At 35.5% G+C, this 23,143-nt stretch overlaps 1 protein-coding gene across 8 annotated transcripts in view; it reads left to right on the top strand.

Moving 5' to 3' along the window:
* The window catches only part of LOC145291555 (protein kinase C iota type-like), a 355,461-nt gene that overhangs the window by 250,360 nt on the left and 81,958 nt on the right, over positions 1-23,143 (top strand). For all 8 annotated transcript variants that reach the window (XM_080137652.1, XM_080137646.1, XM_080137627.1 and 5 more), the window contains 5 exons: positions 2,103-2,267; positions 6,025-6,122; positions 8,528-8,664; positions 14,054-14,139; positions 16,973-17,057. In XM_080137652.1, coding sequence (XP_079993778.1) covers positions 2,103-2,267; positions 6,025-6,122; positions 8,528-8,664; positions 14,054-14,139; positions 16,973-17,057 — 571 coding nt within the window. The remainder of the gene's footprint in view (positions 1-2,102; positions 2,268-6,024; positions 6,123-8,527; positions 8,665-14,053; positions 14,140-16,972; positions 17,058-23,143) is intronic.

Raw genomic sequence — 23,143 nt, 5'->3', positions numbered from 1 at the left:
CAAGGTTTTTGATTAGCTTCGCAACATCACGTACAGATATACGTATATCACATAGCGTGTTTTCTGATACAGGAGGAAATATTGGGGGTTGGCGGTCTTGGTCGCAAAGGGTAGAATTAGCTGCAAAGTTCTTTACAAAGAGTTTGGCTTTGTCTGATGCTGACGAGATTACCTCAGGTCCATTGATGATAGTTGGGATGGAGCACACGCTTCTGTTCAGGATTCTATTTGCTATTTGCCAAAACTGGTGGGAACCAAGCCGCTGCTCAGCTACTTTGGACTTAACAGATTGAGCATACAACTCTCTTGCGTTCCTTATTACTTTCTTACAATGGTTGCTGGCAGTCCTGAAAACGGCTTTAGTTTCCATACATCTATTACGTTGGAAGCAGTGGAAAAAGTGATTTCTGTGCTCAATGGCAGCAGCACATTCTGGAGAGAACCATGGCTGGCTGTTAGGTTTTTGCTGAAACTTTTTAGAGGATATGAAATGGTCAATACCTACAATTAACCATTCAGTCAGGTCTAATACTATAGAGGACACATCCTTTTTAAACATGGAATGCAGAGGTAGATCAGATATAAATGTACGGAAACTATCCCAGTCAGCCTTAGTGTATCGATATACTGCACGATGAAGAGGTACGTCTGGGGACTTATTACATTTCATTTTTATCTTAATTGATACAACAGAGTGGTCGGAAGATTCAAGAGGCGACAGAACAGAAACTGAACATAGTTCAGGGCAAGTTGTGAGAAAAAGGTCTAGTAGGCTCGCATACTGGCCGTCATTATCGGGCACACGGGTAGGTTCCTGAACAATCTGAGTGAGGTCATAGGCAATGGAGAAATCATGACAGAACCTCCCCTCATCATCGGTCTTGTTTGAGTGGGTCAACCATTCCACATTGTGAACATTGAAGTCTCCACATACGTGAATGTTAGCTGAAGGATAAGCAGAAAGGACTTGGTCAATTTTCTCAGATATGCTTTGAAAGATAGTAACTCCGCTGTTGTGGGGGCGATAGAGAGTAAATATAAATGCAGTAGTGTGAGCTAAAGCAACCCGGAAGCACATATAGGGTAAGTTAGGATCTTCCCTGGAGATGTCCCTCCCACATGGAAAGCTATCTTTAATATAGGCACATATTCCATGCCCATGGCGATCTTGGGGGTCAGATTTAGAAGTTAAGTATATCCTCTTAAGTTAAGAGTATCCTGTAATTGCAAACTCATCTAGGGAAATAGCCTGTCCAATGCCAGTTTCACTTAAAAATAAAAGGTCTGGTTTAGTCTCCTGTAATTGGGTTTCAACCTCTGGAAGGTTAGAACGGAAACCCCTGATGTTGGAGAAGTCTGAATAATACAAAGTATCAAACTCGTCTGAATTTTTTAGAAAATTTTTATACAGATTTTCAAATAACATGCATTGATTCCATTATTTTTTGTCAGATTTATTTGACTTAGTTTATGAATTATCAATAAATGTGCCTTATCAGAATCCAAATACACTGCATTGGGGATATTTTTATTAGATTATTTTCACTAAACCATTCAACAGTGTTATGAATGGGCTAAGATAACAGAATGTTCTTTTCATTGTTTTTACTCTACATCAACTGAGAACTACATCACTCTATATAAAAGATATATAAGATATCAACAGATATATACTCGAGATTCCAAACAATGAAAAAGAATATCGTGTTGTTCTAACCCTAGTTATGAACAGGGGTGTTGGCATATCATAACTATTAATGCCTTACAGAAGATTATACCCTCAGATGAATGCGTATGTATAGTACATAGATGACAATAAGAAGTGGAAAAAATAAGAATACTCACAGTTGATTTGACATGGGCATTTATTTACAAGAAAGCAACACATAGAATGATACCATTTACATCTATCAGTCTGATATTGAGTTTGAATGAGACAACTGTCATGAATAGAAGTAATATTCTTTCATCTTCGTTTACCTTGATTCAAAGTGGATTTCTTTTGTGTCACAAAATTTATAAAATATCCTCAAAATTTTATGAGCATTTTCTTAACCATTTCCCTGTTTCTTGAAGTATATTTTATGTAATTTTTATTGCAGTCGGTTCCAGGAATGGAGCAAGGCCAGATATCTTTGGATGATTTTACGCTTCTCCGAGTGATTGGACGTGGCAGTTATGCCAAGGTGCTGATGGTTGAGCAAAAGACAACCAAACGCATTTATGCCATGAAAGTTATTAAAAAAGCTATGTTTAATGATGAAGAAGTAAGTAAACTTTTTTTTTCTTTCCTTTTTAGCTTAAAAACGTAATTGTTTTAAAAAAGATTTTTTCTTAACATAGATAATTTTTAAAAAAGATTAAAAATTGAAAAATTAAAAACAAAACCCGTTTAAATGATTTTTGAAAAAAGATTCAGTATGAACATGCATGTGTGCAAATATGGCACAGGCCGTAATCGTCCCATTCGTTGCACCAGTCCAAAGTTGTTGCTCGGTTAAATCAGTTCAAACTCTTCCGACAAACAAAAAATTTCAGTTTTAAAACAAAATACACTTGTAAAAGACACTCTTCAGAAGGTTGAAGGTTCAATCTTTAAAGCAGATGGCATTCAAAAATATAACTGCAAATTACTTCTAGTGAGGATGTAATTTGAACACTTTGGGAAGTGTGGAATAACACCTTAGCATTACTTCAAGTTCACTCTGACACAGAGTGGTAGTCCCTGTCAGTTTTTTCTATAGGTTGAATAGAATTTTTCCAGGCACAACACTAACCTCCCTCGAACATTTTTGAGCAGGGTATCCACCTCTACCCCACCTAACTAAAATACATATTTCCCAACACTTTCTAGCCTTTTTTTCTATTTATCTTATTTCCCAATCCTATCATGTATTATTCCCCTTCCCTAAGTCTGAGACAAAACAACATCCAATAGTGATAGTAGGGTCACATCTATGCATTAGATAGAAACTACCACCTACAGATTAATTTGTTTGCAAAACAAATTAATCTAGAAACCAATCATATACAAAACATGTATGGTTTTAATATAAAATGATCTAAAGATGGTTGAAGTTAACAATCAATAAATGATCATGACAGAGCGAGTGTGAAACATTTCTGGCTTTAAACAGATAAAAAATATAAAACCTAATTTGCCCTCATGTAAATATGCTGTGGGTTTTAGTCATATATGTGAATAGTAGATGTTGCAAGCGATAGAGGGGTAGTAAAAAAAAATTGAAAATATCTTTTGTTGGAGTTTGCCCATTCAAGAGATGTTTTCTTTGTTTTAAATTAAAAAGTACATCATTAAATGGGGTTCCAACTGAGAGCAACACACTTGAGAAAATTAATGTCAGATATTTTCAATGGACACTGTCTAGCCATTATCTAAAGTAATCAGCTTCTTGGCAGTCAAATGGTGACCACTGAAATAGGTCAGAATCTAAAATTTTCTGGTTAGGAGTGAAAAGATTCCAGGAGATGAGAAGGGGGTGGGCAGTTAGAGCTGGCCCTCTGAACAGAACATAGGTAGTTTGTTTTTCTGTGGGCTGGCAGTCAGTTGAGTTGGTATGTTCTCCAGGCAAGGTCAGCCATTGGGGCTCCTAGCTAAAGAATTGTGTTGGTTTGACATATATTCTGGTTTGGGCAAGTAAAAATTTCATTTTGCAAGTCTGCTATTCAACCTAGGAAACCGAGTACCATTTTAATGACTCCTGTGTTTGCTGCTACTTTTTGAAATTCTCTTTTCTTGAGCTTTTTTGTTCATTTGTTTTTGTCATGTAAAGATGATGTGATAAAAAATTAAAACATTATTTTTGGATTTGAACTTCGTTAGAAAAATTAAAAAATAAGTTGATATCAAGCTGTGACTCCTATTAGTTTTAATGTGTCCTTATAAATGAAAGAATACTGCATTATTACACACACACACACACACACACACACACACACACACACACACACACACACACACACACACACACACACACACAAGGTAAATAAGTTTCCAGACTTTTTTCATATGGGCACTTTTATTGATAGTACACACATAATACTCTAGTCTCGTTGAAGTAATCCCCTCCAGTTGCAATGTATTTTTTGTACTGTTTCAACAACATTTTGAAGGCTCCATGGAAGTCCTCTGTGTGAGCGTGTCAATAATCCTTATCACAGCCTCTTTCATCTCCTCAATTGTCTTATAACGACAGCCTCTAATATTTTCCTTAAGCTTAGAGAATAACCAAAAATCACAGGCAGCAAGATTCGGACTATAGGGAGGATGAGAAACTGTCCTGATGCCCATCTTTGTCATGACAACGTCTTTCTTTCTGATCTTCTCTGAGCACCCTTGGGACAAACTTTGTTGAAATCTTCCACAAATAATAGTGTGTACAGTTCCCACACTGACATCAAACTGTGCACTTATTGTCTCTATAGACACATGACCGTCCTTATGCATTAACTTTTTTATTTGCACGATTAACTCTGGTGTTCGATCTTCTTTATGTCTTCCAACCTCTTATCATCCTCACAGACTCCCTGCCTTCCTTGAATCTCTTATTCCACTCAAAAACTGATACTCGATTCATGCAAGATGGTCCAAAAGCAGTCTGAAGCATTCCATACATTTCTGTGGCATTTTTTCCAAGTTTAAAACAGAATTTTATTACCTATCATTCTTGAAATTCATCAACTGTGATAATCATACTTTAGTAGGGTGTATTCCAATTCCTGCTGTAGCTGTTCATTTGAACCTGAAATCATAAAAAATGGTCAGTCATCTCATAGTATGTTTACAATGACATACTGAATTTTCGCGAGTCTGTAACAATTTTAAATGCCTGTGTGGGAACTTATTGAAGGCACTTCACACACACAAATATATATATATATATATATATATGCCCCTAATTGATGTAACATCTATATTGAATAAACGAATAAATCTATATGCATTAGTATATATTTTTATATTGTCATTTTTTATTTCTTCATATTCTCTCTCTCTCTCTCTTTCTGTGTGTGTGTGTGTATATATATATATATATATATATATATATATATATAATCGATTGTGGGCTGCAGCGTTCTTTGGGCTGTGGAAATAATTATATATAATTTCTCACATTCTGAAAAATGGTATGAGAAAAATGGCTTGTTAGGTTAGCTCTGCTGGATGGCATCATCCTTTCGAGTTCAAAATCCCTACTTGTGAGACATTGGCTTGGGATTCAGCTGGTTGGATGACCATGTCCCTTGTCGAGATGAAGTAGGTCTATTCCACAGCTTGATTTCGTTACGGTTTGCTTGATCTGTGTTGGTTAATAGAATTTCTTGTGTGTGGGGCATTTGCTCAGTTGGTAGAGTGCTTGCCTCGCATGCAGGAGGCTCTGGTCTCAAATCCTGGGTGCGGATATGTCTGACTGATGAGCCCAAATGAGGGCGAAACTCGAGTCTTAGAATTCCCGTTCATTGGCTGGCATGGCTCTTGTGGGCTGCGGCGTTCTTTGGGCTATGGAAATAATTATATATCTATATATATATTCTGACTTTGTTTTTTAAAAAATTTCCTTCAATGTTTGGATTTACCATCGAGTGAGTCTTCATGCCACTTTGGAACTTCTAGTCTTGTTTTTTTTTTTTTGTTTTTTTTTTACCTCCTCCCCCAATTTTCACATGTTTTTAAATGACATGAACACATTTTTGCAATATATGACTTATGATCATAAAGTGCTGTGTCATTTAATGCCATAACTAGCAAATTTTCAGCTCGGCTATAATAATAATTTGCTAATTTCCGTCTTTCCTCTGAAGAGAAGAGTAGCATTTTTTGAAACTTTATGGAATAAGGATTTTTGGAAAATTGTTTTTGGAGTAATCAGTCAAACAATAAATATTACTGTAAATTTTCATTTACGGTTTTAATTTCTTTTCTTTTCCTTATATATGTGTGTGTGTGTGTGTGTGTGTTTATGATGTGCAAGTATTAACTATTGGTTAATTTTTCTCATTTAGGATATTGATTGGATTAATACTGAGAAGCATGTATTTGAAACGGCCACAAATTATCCATTTTTAGTTGGGTTACATTCTTGTTTCCAGTCTTTGAGTCGGTGAGTATCATATAAATTCTTATTTTTTTCTTTTGATTCGATAACAATTATCATACTGAAATTAAGAATAAAATTTCAGATTCATATTCAAAATAAAAGAACAATAGTCTAATACTCGATTTTTTAGCTTGTTAAAAACTGGGACGGGGATATAGTCTGTCAACTTAAGTGCTTTATGCCAATGATAGTTGAATATGGTTAAATTTGGGCTCATTTTTCATTAAATAATAATCCCTATTAATCCTTAACTGTGTTTGAATGGATACCATATGCAACTTATAATGAAGATTCATACAAAATTTTAGCCAGATCAGCTCATTAGTTTCTGAGAAAAAGTGGAATGGACAGACAGACTGAGAAAAATCTAATATCGAAAAAAAAACAAAAAAAAACACTTAACAGACAACACACTATGCAACATACAAATATCTGTGCATGAGGTCGCCAAGCTAATCAAAAACCTTGATTCCAGTAAAGCAACTGGCCCTGACAGCATTACAGTTATAGTGCTGAAAAAGTTCCAACCAGAACTTGGCTCCATGCTTACAAAACTGTTTAAGCGTTGCCTTAAGGAAAAGTGCTTTCTAACACCCTGGAAAACCTCATCAGTATGCCCTGTATTTAAGAATTCAGGTGAAAAGTCACCTCCCTCTCAGTACAGACCAATAAGTCTCCTGTGTGTCATGAGTAAGTTGTTGGAATCCATATTAAATAGAGAAGTAATCAACCACCTCAGCAGAAACAACCTTCTTAGTGACATGCAATATGGTTTCTGCTCTGCAAGATCTACAGCAGATGTGCTAACGGTTATATCTCATATGATTAGTGAATCTCTTGACAAAGGCTTCCTTTCCAGGGCAATTGCTCTTGACATATCGAAGGCCTTCGATAAGGTATGGCATAAGGGCCTACTTCACAAGATTTCCAGCTACAGTATCACTGGTAATGTTTTCTCAATCATTAAATCATTTCTCTCCGATAGGTTCATAAGAGTAGTGGTTGATGGGCAGAAATGAGAGGCCCACAGTATTAATGCTCAAGTCCCTCAGGGGTCCATCCTGGACCCAACTCTCTTCCTGATCTACATCAATGATCTCCCAAAACACATAGTTAAATCATTTGTTGATATCTATGCTGATGACACAACCATCTATGGCAACATATCAAAGGCCGTAAATGACAAGGTTCTCTCTAATTCTCTTTCTTTGGATCTTGAGCGCATGGTTCAGTGGGGGAAGAGGTGGCTGGTTACTTTTAATGCATCCAAAACCAAGCTTCTATCTTTACATCATCAACGCTCTGATCCCCATCTGGCATCAATTGAAATGAATGGCTCTTGTCTTGGGGAGGTTCCATGTTTTGACAAGCTTTTGGGTTTGACCTTTACTCCTGATCTGAAATGGAACACGTACATCAGGTCTGTTGCCAAGGACGCTGGGAAAATGGTGGGATCCTTCTACTGCTCCAGAAGATATCTCACTACTGATGCAATTCTCTGTCTGTATAAAAGCCAAGTACGTCCAAAAAAACAGCCTATCCTGCCTTAACAGAGTACAAAATAGACTTCGTAGCTTAGTGGAGAATGCCCTTTTCTCTTCCCTGCAGCCTCTCTCCCACAGGAGACGTTGCAAGCCTGTCTTTGTTTTAGCGTTATTTCCATAGCAAGTGCTCATCCGAGCTCCAATCTCTCGTCCCCCCTCGTCAATCTTTTACGAGAAACACCCGTCTGGCTGAAACTACTGTAAATAATTTTCCCCACTCTTATCTGTGCCTAAATCCAAACGTAGATTCCATGAACAGAGCTTCTTTCTCAGAAGTGCACGACTGTGGAACTCTTCCGTTTGCCTGTTTCCCACCTGACTACAACTTAGATGTCTTCAAGTCCAACATAAACAAATTCCTGACAACCGCCCTCTTAAGTAAGACACTCTATCAAATCTCCAATACTAATGATTACTACAATACTATCTCATTGATCACTGTACACGCAATAACCCTTATCCCTGAGTGGCCTCCAGGCCTTGATAAGTGGTGACCTCCATGTTAAAAAAAAAAAAAAAAAAAAATTTAACTCTGTTCCAACTAGTTATGGAGACCCTTAAAAACTCATGTCTGCTAAATTCACATTTTTCATGATGGTAAATATAGATCACATCGCAACAAGGATTAATTTTTTTTCATCTAAGATTGTAAAAAGTTCATGTGTTTACTTATGGAAATAAAAAATGTGCACAACTTGTTCCTCCAAATTCAAAGTTTTTTTTTTTTTGTACGTACATGGGAACGTTGCCAGATAAAAGGCTAATGCATTCCTAGAGACATATTTTTATCAAAAGTTGCAAACACACTTTCTGTACTGTCAATATTTACAGGCATTTCTTTTTTTTTTTTTTGCTGTCTTCTAGGCTGTTCTTTGTGATAGAATTTGTCAATGGCGGTGACCTTATGTTCCATATGCAGCAACAACGGCGACTTCCAGAAGATCATGCCCGCTTCTATGCTGCCGAAATCTGTTTGGCCTTAAACTTCCTTCATGAACGAGGTAAACCAATTTTTTCTTTTTGAGTTGAATTTTATAGCAATCATTTCCAACCTAAACTGTATTGTATGTAATGTGGATAGATTTTCACAAGCATGCCACATTTTGATAATATATTTGAACCCTATCAAGGCAGGACAAGTCTTTTCTAGCAGCTCTTGCTCATATGTGGCAACAGTATTCCATCCTTGGACGTATCTGGCTCTTATATAGATAGAGAATTGCATCAGCAGTGAGATATCTACCGGATCGATAGAAAGATCCCACCATTTTTCCAGCGGCCTTGGCAACAGATTTGATGTACATATTCCATTTAAGATCAGGAGTAAAGGTCAAGCCCAGAAGCCTGTCAAAACTTGAGGCTTCCCCAAGACGAGAGCCATTCATTTTAATTGATGGCAGATGGGGATCAGAACGTTGATGATGTAAAGATAGAAGCTTGGTTTTAGATGCATTAAAAGTAACCAGCCACTCCTTTCCCCATTGTACAACGTGATCAAGATCAGAGGAGAGAGAATCGGAGAGAACTTGGTCATTTACTGTCTTAGATGTGCAACCATAGATGGTAGTGTCGTCAGCAAAAATGTCTACGAATGATGTAAGGATGTGATTTGGAAGATCATTAATGTAGATCAGGAAAAGAGTTGGGCCCAGGATGGACCCCTGAGGGACTCCAGCATTTATACTGTGAGCTTCTGATTTTTGCCCATCAACTACTACTCTTATGAACCTATCAGAGAGAAATGATTTAATAATTGAGAAGACATTTCCAGCTATACCATAGCTGGAGATCTTGTGAAGTAAATCTTTATGCCATACCCTATCAAAGGCCTTTGATATGTCAAGAGCAATTGCCCTAGAAAGGTTGCCTCTGTAGAGAGATTCGCTAATCCTATGAGATATAACTGTAAGCACATCTGCTGTAGATCTAGCAGAACGGAAACCATATTGTGTGTCACTGAGAAGGTTATTTTTGCTGAGATGGTTGATTACTTCTCTATTTAACACAGATTCCAGCAACTTACTCATGACGCACAGGAGACTTATTGGCCTGTACTGAGAGGGGGATGAACGATCACCTGAATTCTTAAATACAGGGCATACTGATGAGATTTTCCAGGGTGATGGGAAGTAATTTTCCTTAAGACAACGTTTAAACAGTTTTGTAAGTATGGGCGCTAGTTCAGGTTGAAGTTTTTTGAGTACTATAATTGGAATACTGTCAGGGCCAGTTGCTTTACTGGAATCAAGGTTTTTGATTAGCTTGGCAAGATCACATACAGATATTTGTATATCACATAGTGTGTTTTCTGATACAGGAGGAAATATTGGGGGTTGGCGGCCTTGGTCGCAAAGGGTAGAATTGGCTGCAAAGTTCTTGGCAAAGAGTTTGGCTTTGTCTGATGCTGACGAGATTAACTCAGGTCCATTGATGATAGTTGGGATAGAGCACACGCTTCTGTTCAGGATTCTGTTTGCAATTTGCCAAAACTGATGGGAACCAAGCCGCTGCTCAGCTACTTTGGACTTGACGGACTGAGCATACAACTCTCTTGCGTTCTTTATTACTTTCTTACAATGGTTGCTGGTAGTCCTGAAAGCGGCTTTAGTTTCCATACATCTATTACGTTGGAAGCAGTGGAAAAAGTAATTTCTGTGCGCAATAGCAGCAGCACATTCTGGAGAAAACCATGGCTGGCTGTTAGGTTTTTGCTGGAACTTTTTTGAGGGTATGAAATTGTCTATACCTACAATTAACCATTCTGTCAGGTCTGATACTATAGACGACACATCCTTTTTAAACATGGAACGCAGAGGAAGATCCGATATAAATGTACGGAAACTATCCCAGTCAGCCATAGTGTATCGATATACTGTACGATGGAGAGGTACGTCTGAGGACTTATTACATTTCATTTTTATCTTAATTGATACAACTGAGTGGTCGGAAGATCCAAGAGGAGACAGAACGGAAACTGAACACAGTTCAGGGCCAGTTGTGAGAAAAAGATCTAGGAGACTTGCATACTGGCCGTCAGTGTCAGGCAGACAGGCAGGTTCGTGAACAATCTGAGTGAGGTCATAGGCAATGGAGAAATCATGACAGAATCTCCCCTCATCATCGGTCTTGTTTGAGTGGGTCAACCATTCCACATTGTGAACATTGAAGTCTCCACATACATGAATGTTAGCTGAAGGATATGCTGATAGAACTTGGTCAATTTTCTCAGATATGCTTTTAAAGATAGTAACTCAGCTGTTATGGGGGCGATAGAGAATAAATATAAATGCCGTAGTGTGAGCTAGTGCTACTCGGAAGCACATATAGGGTAAGTTAGGATCTTCTCTGGAGATGTCCCTACCACATGGAAAGCCATCTTTTATATAGGCACATATTCCATGCCCATGGCGATCTTGGGGGTCAGATTTGGAAGTTAGGTTAGAGTATCCTTTAATTACGAACTCATTTAGGGAAATAGTCTGTCCAATTCCAGTTTCGCTTAAAAATAAAAAGTCTGGTTTAGTCTCCTGTAATTGGGCTTCAACCTCTGGAAGGTTAGAATGTAGACCCCTGATGTTGGAGAAGGAGACATGGTAGTGGGGGTCTACGTTGGAAGTTTTAGATCCGGGTTTAATCGTGTATTTTTTATTGAAACTTGTCATGATGGAATTTTGGTGTGAAGCCACTTGATATAAGGAACTAAAAAGAACAAAAGATCATTATCACATATTTGCGACCTTTTATCCAATACACTAAAAAAACTATACCTCGTTTTAGCATGACCAAAACCTATTATGTACAAGGTATGTTGGTGATGACGATTAATCCTATTTGTAGCTCTATTTACTTTATCTTGTCCAGGCGGAAACATATTGTTAGGTGCAAGGTAAAAATAATTTGAAATATCTTTCAAGTTGCATCCGATTACACAATGCACAACATTTCTGTCTAACATTGTTACCACCGCCTATGACGTGGACTAGATGTTTTGTAAGCAAAAACATTATGCTGGTCTAAGTTGTTAAGCAGATCAAACTGTTTCCTGCAAGTATAGTTACTGGTACCGTAACATATGAGGGTCGCTGCATGATAGATGAATGGTGGACTAACTGGCTCCACTTGGTGCGGTTGTGGCCTGAGTAACATCAAAGCTTTTCATTGTCTAATTAAGAATGTTGTCAGCCCACTTCTTCTTTCTGCGTCATTTTTCCACCTGGTCTGTTTTTTGTAAAATGGTCTGTGCAAGTCCTTTTGAGTGCGTTACATGCCCATACTATCAGTTTCCTCTTTTTCACCTTGGTCAGTAGGTCTTCATCAAAGCCATTAATTACCATTTTCCACTCTGGACTCACTCGAATTACATAAAAACCTTTGGATACAATGTTCAGAGTTTTACCTTCTGAGGAATTTTTGAAAAACAAAAAAATATGTAGAAATTGAAATCCTGAGGAATTTAAAATAGATGTTTTTAAATAAAAGTTCTGTTTTGGGTGGTCTGAGAAAATTGGAGGAAAAATACTAAACCAAACTTTAAAGTAAATTTTATTAAAAAAAAAAATCTGACACAATAAATTGGAAAAAAAGCAAAAAATTAAAACATGGAATCAACAATAAAACAAAAAATAAGTCATTTCAGAAATAAATCATTTCTGTAAATCCCATTGGATATTACAGTTGAAACAATTTTATTTGATAAGCTTACAATTTTTTTTAATATCACTTTTAAAAGTTTTTTTTTAATTTCCTTTCGTGTTTTATTTTGCTAAATATTTGATTATAGTAAATTCAAACAAAATGTAATCAAGGAAGAAGGCACACAAGTGATCTTGCCTCATAGTTTTATCAATATAGAGATGAAAGAAAAATTACTTTCATCATGCAAACTACCATGACTTTGGCATTAACCGACTTACAGGAGTTGGTACGATACTAATAATCACACTCCCCTAATTTGCATGATTTCTAACCAGACATGTCTGATGCTACTGACTTCCTGACCTAAAATGCACCAAATATTGATGTTATCATTTTTTCCCTTTCCCTTTGCGGAACTCAATCATGTTCTGTAAAGTCAAAAACAAAAACAACAATTTTCCTCTACAAAACAAATCAAACACCATTAAAAATGCTTGAAGATATAAAGAACTTGAAGCATAAAACTTTTTCCGAAATTACTGAATTCAACATTAAATAGTCCAAAAAAGGGTTGATATGCCGTAAAACAAAACAACCAAACATGTATCTTCATCATTTTTGTTATAACCTTCTTATAGTCTAAATCTGCACAATATTCTATAAAAGGAACTTTGTGTGAGTTCCTTCCCTATAGACTCCTAAACGGCTTGACCAATTTGTCTTTTTTAATTTCACACAAATGTACTTTATGTGCCTGGCAGTGTTCTTGGATAGGTTTAGTATCAGAATGTCTTCAATAAGAATTGATAATCAAAATAATCTAATGAAAGAAGAAACGGGCTATTTTGACCAAAATTAACACCTTAACAATTTTGACCAAATTAACAGCCTAACATCACAAGTCCATTTGAGAAGTTTTATCACGTAAACCACAAAAGTCGGCATATAAAATCAACAGTATATTCTTTGATATGACGGGTGTGTTCAAAATGAACGTTTCTGCTTAGAGTACAATTGAAGCATGATACTTAATTTTTGCATATGAAACTTTAATTCAAGCCATTACATATAAAAAATAATTTTATAAAATCACAGTCCTGAATATGACCTTAAACTATATCTGATGGTGAGTGTGGAGCCACCCTTTAATTGCCATTTCTCCCAGGTCCACTGACCCGGTGTAGTAGTACCTGTTAGGGTCCCAACTATGGCTTAAATAGAAACCGACTTGAAAAAAACAAATATATTCTATTAAAAAATTATTCTACAAAATCACTGGATTCAGCATTAAATAACCTGAAAAGGGTTGATATGCCATAAAACAAAACCAACCAACCAAATATAAAATCAAATATAGGTTCTCTACAGTGTAATGTAGACTACAATGTATTGTGAACTAAGTCACTGTGGGGAGGCATGTGAAGCTTTCTCCCGATGCTCTGCAATGGGTCCCTAACTAGTGCAAGCAATCAGTCGATTTCAGATTTTTATGACACTAAAAATATGGAAGTGTGAAATATTCATTGATCATCATTCAGTCCCGGGCAACATCACGTCTATTTGGGTTTGGAAATGAACCAGTCTAGAAAATTGGCTAATCGTAACCCTCCTCATGTCACTGGTCAGTGTCTGAGAAATATTTTCATGTTTGTATATAAGTTTCTTTATTAACAATGACCATACAATTTACTTTTACAGAAGAGAAAGACTTGAGATTGTATTAATCTTATTAATATCTGTCTTGTTCCTTTCCAGGTATTGTCTATCGTGATCTAAAACTAGACAACGTACTTCTGGATGCTGAAGGACATATCAAACTTACCGACTATGGCATGTGTAAAGTAAGTTGCTTGTATTTCAAATCTTGGTAATTAATCTCTAATCTATTAAGCTGAAAATAAATTTTATTTGCAATTTAAAAAGGTCAGTTTAGTAACAAAAATACAGATATTTTTTTACTATTAATCACAATTGAAATTTGCATTTCAAATAAAAACATTGACCTTCCTATGTGTCATACTGAAATAAGTATCCTCACCAAAAATTAAAAAAAAAAAAAAATGACTGAATAGAAGTTTGCAGGAACTTTTTAAAAAAAAATATATCTGCCATTAATAACAGCGGCAGTACAAAAAATTCCAATAAAGCAGGGGAGATAATTCATTCATTCTTTAAGCAAGTAAAAATGAACAATGTAATATAAAACTGTAATTTATGATAAAACTACCAGGGGTGCCCGGTGTTGCCTGAGTGTTTGTAGGTGTGTGTGTGTGTGTGTGTTGGGAGCAGGAAGTAGATCAAAAACAAAAACCCTGGTGTTTGGAGGTGCAAAAGAAAAAAAAAAGTTTTGGTAGGAAGGTAGGCTCGAACCCGAAGTGTTGACATGAAGGTGGGAAAGAAAGGGAAAAAACGTGACATTTAACCCGCTCGGCCACGAGGGGAGAGGAAGTGAAAACTGTTAATTTAAAGCTTATAAAGTTGACAGGTGCGTGAATTTAATGATAATGAGGTCAAACATATTCGGCAGTTAAGTTTTGCTGCGAGGCAGTTTTTCTTTCCCCAACTTTGGCTGTTTGTTTACCCAAGATAAAAAATGGGAGTGTCCATTTGAAGAGCAATTGTCTGATATAACGGTTTTTGCTGCATTGATCAAAACCTTTGCTTTGTGGACGTCCCTGCCATGAGTGCCAGGAAACTGATGGTGCGGATTCAGTTTCGCTTTTTTTATACTGAAAAGCAAAACAAAGACGCGGCGATCCAAAAAAATCACAAAAATAGCATGTAAAAGTCAGGCAAATTAAAGATAGACGCAACCTCCATTCGTAATTCGTAGATATTATAATTTAGACAGTATATAAAACGTTTTAATAAGGAGTGACCCGACTGAGCGCGCTCCCCCAAAAAGCCTTTGCCGGACAGTACACACACACACACACACACATTTTGCCTTTTATATTTATAGATGGATTTTTACTCATAATTTTGATCTCCTACTCAATCATTTTTCCTTGTTTTGGCGAGGATACTTTGGCATGACTTATGTCTTTACATAAAATGCGAATTTCAATTAAAAATCTGTTATGTAAATATTTAAATTTACACCCTAAATGTTTCCTGCTGACTATTTGTGCATTTACTTAATAATTAAAAACACATTTTCGAATGTTTTTGCATTTAAATTAATGAGTACATAAATTAATAAATTACACAAGTACATCAAATAATTAAATTAATAAATTATATCTAACTTATAAAGTTATCTTGTCAAATTTTCAAAGTCAGACTCAAATATCATTTAAGTTGACAAATCAAGCTATTTCTAACTATCCAATTTTCATTTGTTAATCTTGTACCATGTTATTGACTAAAATATTTTGTTACTATTTTGAAAAATTACTTAGCAATTTGGAAGCATTTAAACTGTTAGATAAAAAAATCATTTCCTTCCTTAAAATTATTAGTATGATTTTAATCAGGAAAGAATTCAAAACCATAATCCATTTTGCATATGCAGCACAAATAACATGACCTTTTTTTAATTTTTCCTGAAGTCTCTATTTCACAAAAATGTTTCGGATGTACAAACCACAACAAATGGTTCCTGCTTATTTTCTCTTCATTTGATATTAAGGCATGACAAAGCAGCTTATTTTTCATTGTCATTTTGTTTGGTATTTTGTTAGGTATTAACTATAAAAAAAAAACTATTTAAATAAACAAAAACCATTTATAATTTTAAAAAGTAAACAAACATTTTTTTTTTTTTTTACGTTTTTTATTAGAACATTTGTTCTTTTTGTTTGACTTATATATTTTTTAATACTCCGAAGTTAAAAAAACATAGCAAAAACAGCATGTTAAAATCAGTTGTTTTTTGTTCCTGACGTAATAATCTTAAGTTGCTCAAATCATATGCCTAAGTATCACACAAATAGAAAATCAGTAGCCTTAATTTGTTGAACATAGATAGTATAACCCCGTTTTTTTTGTTTGTTTTTTTTAAGCACATGTTTTTTCTTTTATGTATCTGTGCAAAAATATAGGATTTTAATTCCATAAATTAAAACTATTGGCAGACTTTCATTAAACAAAGCTCTCTACGGAAACTAGATTTAAATATGTCATTCTTATTGTTTCTTTTTCCCCGATTTAAAAAGATAAATGTCTACTTAAAGTCATTTTTTTTTTTTTTTTTTTTTAACATTTATTCACCCCAAACAAGGAATATTACTACTATGATAAGAAGCCAGATTTATAGGGGGTATCATAAGTGGAAAGCTATACAGCAAAATGTTTGTTCATATTACATTTAAATTTCTGTATGTTAGTACAGTTGGGTGAAACAGAGAGGAAATTTCAAAAACAAGTTATCCAAAGAAAGAAAATATTAAAGTAGAAATTATTCCAGCATCTGGGGACATTTACAGTAAAGGTTATTTTGCTTCTAGTTGGGTTGGTCGCGTTTTATGTTGAGAGGATATGTGCAACAAATATTAAAAAAAGTCATGGAAATACTTATTAAACAAGCACAAGGATGGGATAGAAGCTGGAGTTTGGTAGACAGTGCAGTATCTGTTAGTTTAGTGACTCTTTCTTTGCATCCTATTCCAGAGTTTAGAATTATTCATTTATCATTGTCATTTCTAACTTTCTTGTATCTTATTATTTCTACAGGAAGGGCTAAATGGTGGAGAAACCAACACATTCTGTGGTACACCCAATTATATTGCACCAGAAATACTCAGAGGAGAACCATATGGTAAGAAGAGTGTTTGCTTATTTGAAGAATTGCATATCTCAATTAAAATTATTTTTCTTAGTAGACTTGCTTGCCATTTTACATATTTTTGTAAATAAAATGTCATTTAAACCATCGAGGATCTTTTAAATAGGATTAAAGCCATTGAGTGAATGTGGTATTTTGGTGATAAAGCCTAGTTTATAGTAAGCAAAAGAAGCTTTTGCTGTCAAAAGAACATTTCCACCCCCACCCCATCCATCAAACAAAAAAACAAATAGGGCATGATGTTTAAATTAAGTGAGATTATTGTTTTTTTATTTAAGTAAATAAATTAACCTTTTGGCTCAGAGCAATCTGTTCTGAGGCTGCACTTTGTCTTTTCAGTCCTCGGTCAGTGTAGGAGAGTTGACCACAGAGTTCCGAGTTTTGGGATAGTTAAGTTTGATAAATTTAACCCCAGAAATTGTTACTTTGAAATCTCCCAAATCACATTTTAAGTTTATTCATTAATATAGTTTATTCATTAACATATATACAGATGACACTATGATCTATGATAACACTTCAAAGGCCAGGAACAATCAATATCTCTCTGATTCTCTCTTCTCCAATCTTCAACATGTGATGCAATGGGACAGTGATTGGTTGATTTTAATGCATCCAAAACCAAGCTTTTACCTTTTCACCATAAATGCTTTGATTGCTACGTGGCCCCAATTGATATGAATGGCGCTCATCTTAGAGAGTCTACCTGTTTTGACAAGCTTCTGGATCTGACCTTCACTCCTGACCTGAAATGGAACACATATATAAAATCTGTTGCCAAGGTTGCCAGAAAAATGGGTGTGTCATTTTACTGCTCCAGAAGGTATCTTACTCCTGACCCAATCCTCTACATGTATCAGAGCCAGATACATCATAAATAGGGCATTGTTGCCATATGTGGGCGGGAGCTGCTGGGAGTACCCTTCTAGAAGTGTAAGCCATTTTGAGTTTCAGAACAGTTTCAGATGGTTCGCTGTTACACACAAGTCCTGGGAGGTGACTTGTTTGTAGTAGACAGTTCCACAGAACAAAATATTCTTACCGTGTCGAGACGGAAAAGAACATGTGAAATTGCTCCAGAAAAGGTTTAATATTTATGAAGCAATTCTGGTTTCTGATTTGTTGGTAGCAGAACGTGAATTAATTTGATTCGTCAGTTCTTAGCAGCATCGTTTATAAATAGAATTGTCCAACTGTGTAGGATCATACCCCATTAAAAACACCAAAATATTGCAACATCCTCCCTACTTTTGTAATGGGGAAGTCCCTTGTGTTTGTTCTGCTCAAAAACAAATATATATTTTTATATTCACTTAGACATAACAAAAATTTGGATCTTAGAATTTTAGCATTTAAAAAGACGCCATTTTTAATTGTGTTCAAATGTCAAAAAGGAAAATTACAAAGAGTTTTTTTGTTTTTTTTTTTAAGCAAAAGTATTAGTTACGCATTAGTAGGTTAAAGTGTTAATACAAATAAAATGGATACAGTTTAACGTCTTGTCCAGGACTATTTTTTTTTTTTTTTTTTTATATATATATAGAAATCTATATACTCTGAGCATTACCCCTAGGGTTTTCCGCTGATATTCATGCAAAAAAGTAAGAGCCTTCTCATAGGTGGAACTTCGCTGGTCTGTATTTTTAACAAGAATAAAAAAGCATTGGAAATGCAAAAGGATATAGGGATGGTATGCCAAAAAGTATACAAACAAGATAGCTATGAATGGCTAGGCACATGGAAATAGAATTGCATCCAAAGTATAGCCCTATAGCTTTTCTCCAATCTTCATTCCGTGCCATCATTACGGTTGTAAAAAGCTATAGGGCTATACTTTGGATGCAATTCTATTTCCATGTGCCTAGCCATTCATAGCTATCTTGTTTGTATACTTTTTGGCATACCATCCCTATATCCTTTTGCATTTCCAATGCTTTTTTATTCTTGTTAATTAGTATTTTTACTTACAGTCTTATTTTTAAACTTACATTCATGATAGTATTGTCTTTTTTAGGAGGCGGCTCATTGCCGCCTCCATTAGTAGCAGGTCGCTTCCTGCTGGGTTTTAGGTCTTTTTATAATAGTTTGTGCATGAGGCAGCTTTTTCCCCCTTGGGATCCCTGTTATACCGTGCTTTTGAGTCAGCACGTGAGGCAGCCTTCTTTTTTTCTGGTTCTTTGTTATAAAGAGCACGTGAGCAGCTTTTTTCCCTCGGAATCCCTGTTATACCGTGCTTTTGAGGCAGCACGTGAGGCAGCCTTCTTTTTTTCTGGTTCTTTGTTATAAAGAGCACGTGAGGCAGCCTTCTTTTTTTCTGGTTCTTTGTTATAAAGAGCATGTGAGGCAGCTTTTTTCTCCTCAGAATCCCTGTTATACCGTGCTTTTGAGTCAGCACGTGAGGCAGCCTTCTTTGCCTCAGGATTTGCATGATACTTAATTTTTATTATTTCAGCATTTTTCTGATAGTATTCTTTTTGCTCAGATAATACCTTGACTTTGTTTTTTTCATAGTCTATATTTCTCTGAGCTTTTTTACTACGTGCTGACTTTGGCATTTTTTATTAAATGTAAACATATAACACTTATGTGTATCTTACTATAATATCACTTATCTTATAGCAAGACAACTCTCGTAGAATTGAGATACTGCCCCGTCACCAATAGTTAAAGTGTGGAACGGTATATACACCAATAGTGTAGTTGTTATCTTTATATGAAGTCCTAATCAGTGACAGTGTGAGGTTACATGGTTAATTTATTGTAGTTTATTTTAGAAAACTTACTTGTTTTTATTAGTAGATTGTGTATAGTAGCCACAATATCTAGTTATTTTTGTGGCTAGGGCTTGGATTTTGATTCTTTTTGGTCAGCTTCCAGTGAGTTCTTAGTAGATGACTTTCTTGCAGTTTCTTTTGCGGTTAATTTAACTTATTTCCTTTAGAGTTTGGTGAGTTCTTAGAAGAACTGGTCTGATCTACTTTTCTTAGCGAGCGAAGAGATTCAGCTGCATTTAACAATGGTTGCTATAGTGTATTTTTGCGCATGCGTGAGAATTTCAAGTTTCCTCCTTATTTTTCAATAGTTTGACAGTAGTCATGTGTCTTTCTGCCAAGAGCGACAGATGTCAGTGTTAGCCGTGATCGTCTAGAGGTTAGGACCCCACGTTGTGGCCGTGCTAACCTAGGTTCGAATCCTGGTCACAGCATTGACATTTTGTACATATTTTACAGTCCAAAACCTGAAGAATTATTTGTTTTTATAACATTGTTTTTTGACGTCGTACTTGCTGATAGGTTACTCTTATAACAATTTTGATCAACTGAGATAAAGATTTCGTGGTTTCATTAACGCTGGTGGGTTACTGTTTAAAGAAAAAGCCTTAACGTTCACCTCAAATATTCAGCGTCCAAGAAATATAGGCCACTGGCAAACTGGAACGTCTGTGAGCATTCGGTGTATTATTTGGAGCTGTCCCTTTTGACAGAAGTTCCGTGTTCGAAGTGGTCTGTCTACATTGGGTATATAGTGTTTAAAACTTGTTATTACACGTAATCTTATTTAATTATGGAGTTAGCTAAAAAGCGATGGGTCACTGCACTTCTCTGTGTAAAGAGCAGTCGATTGATGCTTGAACTGTTGTCAGAGACCGTTCATACACCGAGATACATCGTCTCAAAAGAAAGAAGAAGAAAGAAGAACAATTGGCCATTTTTGTACCCTTTTTTTTGCTCTCTTTTGACATTTTAACTGACGTTCTGACACTCGCTGGATTCGTAAGACGCTTCTCTGTAAGAATATGTGCTTTTTGAAACTTATAAGTTGATTTTAGTTGAGATTTGGATAGTTTTGTTTTGTAGGCGTATATAGGCGTGTACGAGCCATCCCTATATAGAGAGTGCTACCGCCTCTCTGATATATAGAAATCTATATACATAAAGGGCAGTGAAAGAAAAAAAAAATTATTCAGTCGAATTCCCCAACAAGTTTTGAGAAAAAACGTTGTAGCTTTATCCTTGTTGCAGGTTTCGTAAATACATCAGCGATATTTTGTTCTGATGATATGTAATTCAAAATAATGCATTCCTTTTTTATCTCGTTTTTTATGAAATGGTATTTTATATCTATATGCTTAGATCTTTGGTTGATTATTGTGTTCTGTGCTAAAACTATACTGGCTTGATTATGACAATTAATTACTACGGGGCTTGTAATTAATTCTGGCTCTAAAATAGTCTTCAGGATATTTTTAAGGTAGAGTGCTTCCTGGGTCGTGTGTGTGATCGCGATAAATTCTGCTTCACACATAGAGAGAGATACAATCTGTTGCTTTTTAGATTTCCATGAAATAATAGGCCCATTTTCTGAGAGTCTGAAACAATATCCAGATACACTCTTGCGATCTTCGTCGTTTGCCCAGTCTGAATCCGAAAAACTTTCTAATTTTAGGGGATTTCTTGATTTTCTAAATACTAACTTCTGTTCTTTAGTTCCTTTTAAATAACGTAGGACTTGTTTAGCTCTGTTTAAATCCTTCATTGTCGGTCATGATAATTTTTGTGACAGTTTTGTTACTGTATAGCATATGTCGGGCCTGGTTGCAGTCATTAAATATATAAGACTACCTATAATTTTGCGATATTGTGTGTCATTTATTATTTCAGATTCTGTGTGTATATTTTTATTAATATCATTTTCGACCGGTGTAGAGCATTTCTTGCACTCTCCCATTCCAAATTTTAATAGTATTTTGTCAATGTATCTCGATTGAGTCATCGTAACAAGTCCTTTGCTTTGAGTAAATTCTATCCCCAGAAACCAGGATATTTTGCCAAGATCGGTCATTTTGAATCTTTTACTTAATTTGTTCTTAACATCAGTTAACATTATGTCACAATTTGATGCGATTAAAATATCACCGACCCACAAAATCAAAATCAGTAGTTTATCGTCTTTGTGTTGGGTATATAAACAGGGGTCTACAGCGCATTGTCTAAATTGTTGTTTAATAATATAATCATGAAATACTGTGTTCCAACACTGAGCACTCTGCTTTAGACCATATAATGACTTGTTAAGTCGCCACACACTATTTTTATTTTTCATTATAAATCCCTCTGGAGGGGTAATATAAATTTCACAGTCTATTGGGGCATTCAAATAAGCATTTTTTACGTCCATTTGATGGATGTTTAGGTCATATTGTGATGCGACTTGCAGTAAAATTCTGATTGTCGTTAGGTTTGTGGTCGGTGAAAACATAGAAAAGTATTCTTTACCGTAAATCTGAAACCTTAGCAACAAATCTTGCTTTGTACTGTTCTACACCTGATGCTGTACTCTTTTTTGTAAAAACCCATCTGGTAGAAATAACATGTTTATCTCTTGGGAAAGGCACTACTGTATAGGTATCATTTTCGGTTAAGGCATCTATTTCTTTTTTCATGGCAATTTTCCATTCATCACACTGTTCTGAATTAATTGCTTCGTTGAAGCTTTTTGGCGCATTTTCCATTGAATAGCAATAGTCGATTTGATAATCTTTTGTATTGTCGACCACAAAAAAATCGAGTCGTCTTCTATTTCTTTTGGGATATCTTTCGACTTTATCATCATCATCATCATGGACACTCTCGTCTCCGTCATTTTTATTGTTTTCGTTTGTTCTAATTATTTGAGGTAATATAATTTCATCCTTTTCATATGAAAGGTTTTCGTCTGTAAAATTAAACGTGTCTGTGAATTTTACACACCGGATTCTTTTTATTGTATTTTTTTCGGGAAAAAATATTAAATTGGCTGGACTGTTTTTATCGTATCCAAGAAATATACCTCTGTCGGCTTTAATATTCAATTTACTCTTTTTCTCTATATATGCGAAGCAAGTTGAACCAAATATATGCATTCTGCTTAAATTTGTTTTTTTACCGCAGAAAGATTCATATGGAGTTTTAGATAGTGTTTTGTTAAAGCACCTGTTGCGTATATAGGCTGCCGCCATAAGTGCATATGTCCAGAGGTTTTTAGGGAGTTTTGATTCAATGAGTAGGCATCTTGCCATT

This window comes from Euprymna scolopes, chromosome 2, assembly GCF_053919585.1.
Source record: "Euprymna scolopes isolate OS-2025 chromosome 2, ASM5391958v1, whole genome shotgun sequence".
In the NCBI taxonomy this organism is placed as follows: Eukaryota; Metazoa; Mollusca; class Cephalopoda; order Sepiida; family Sepiolidae; genus Euprymna; species Euprymna scolopes.
This window is presented reverse-complemented; position numbering and strand designations above follow the sequence as displayed.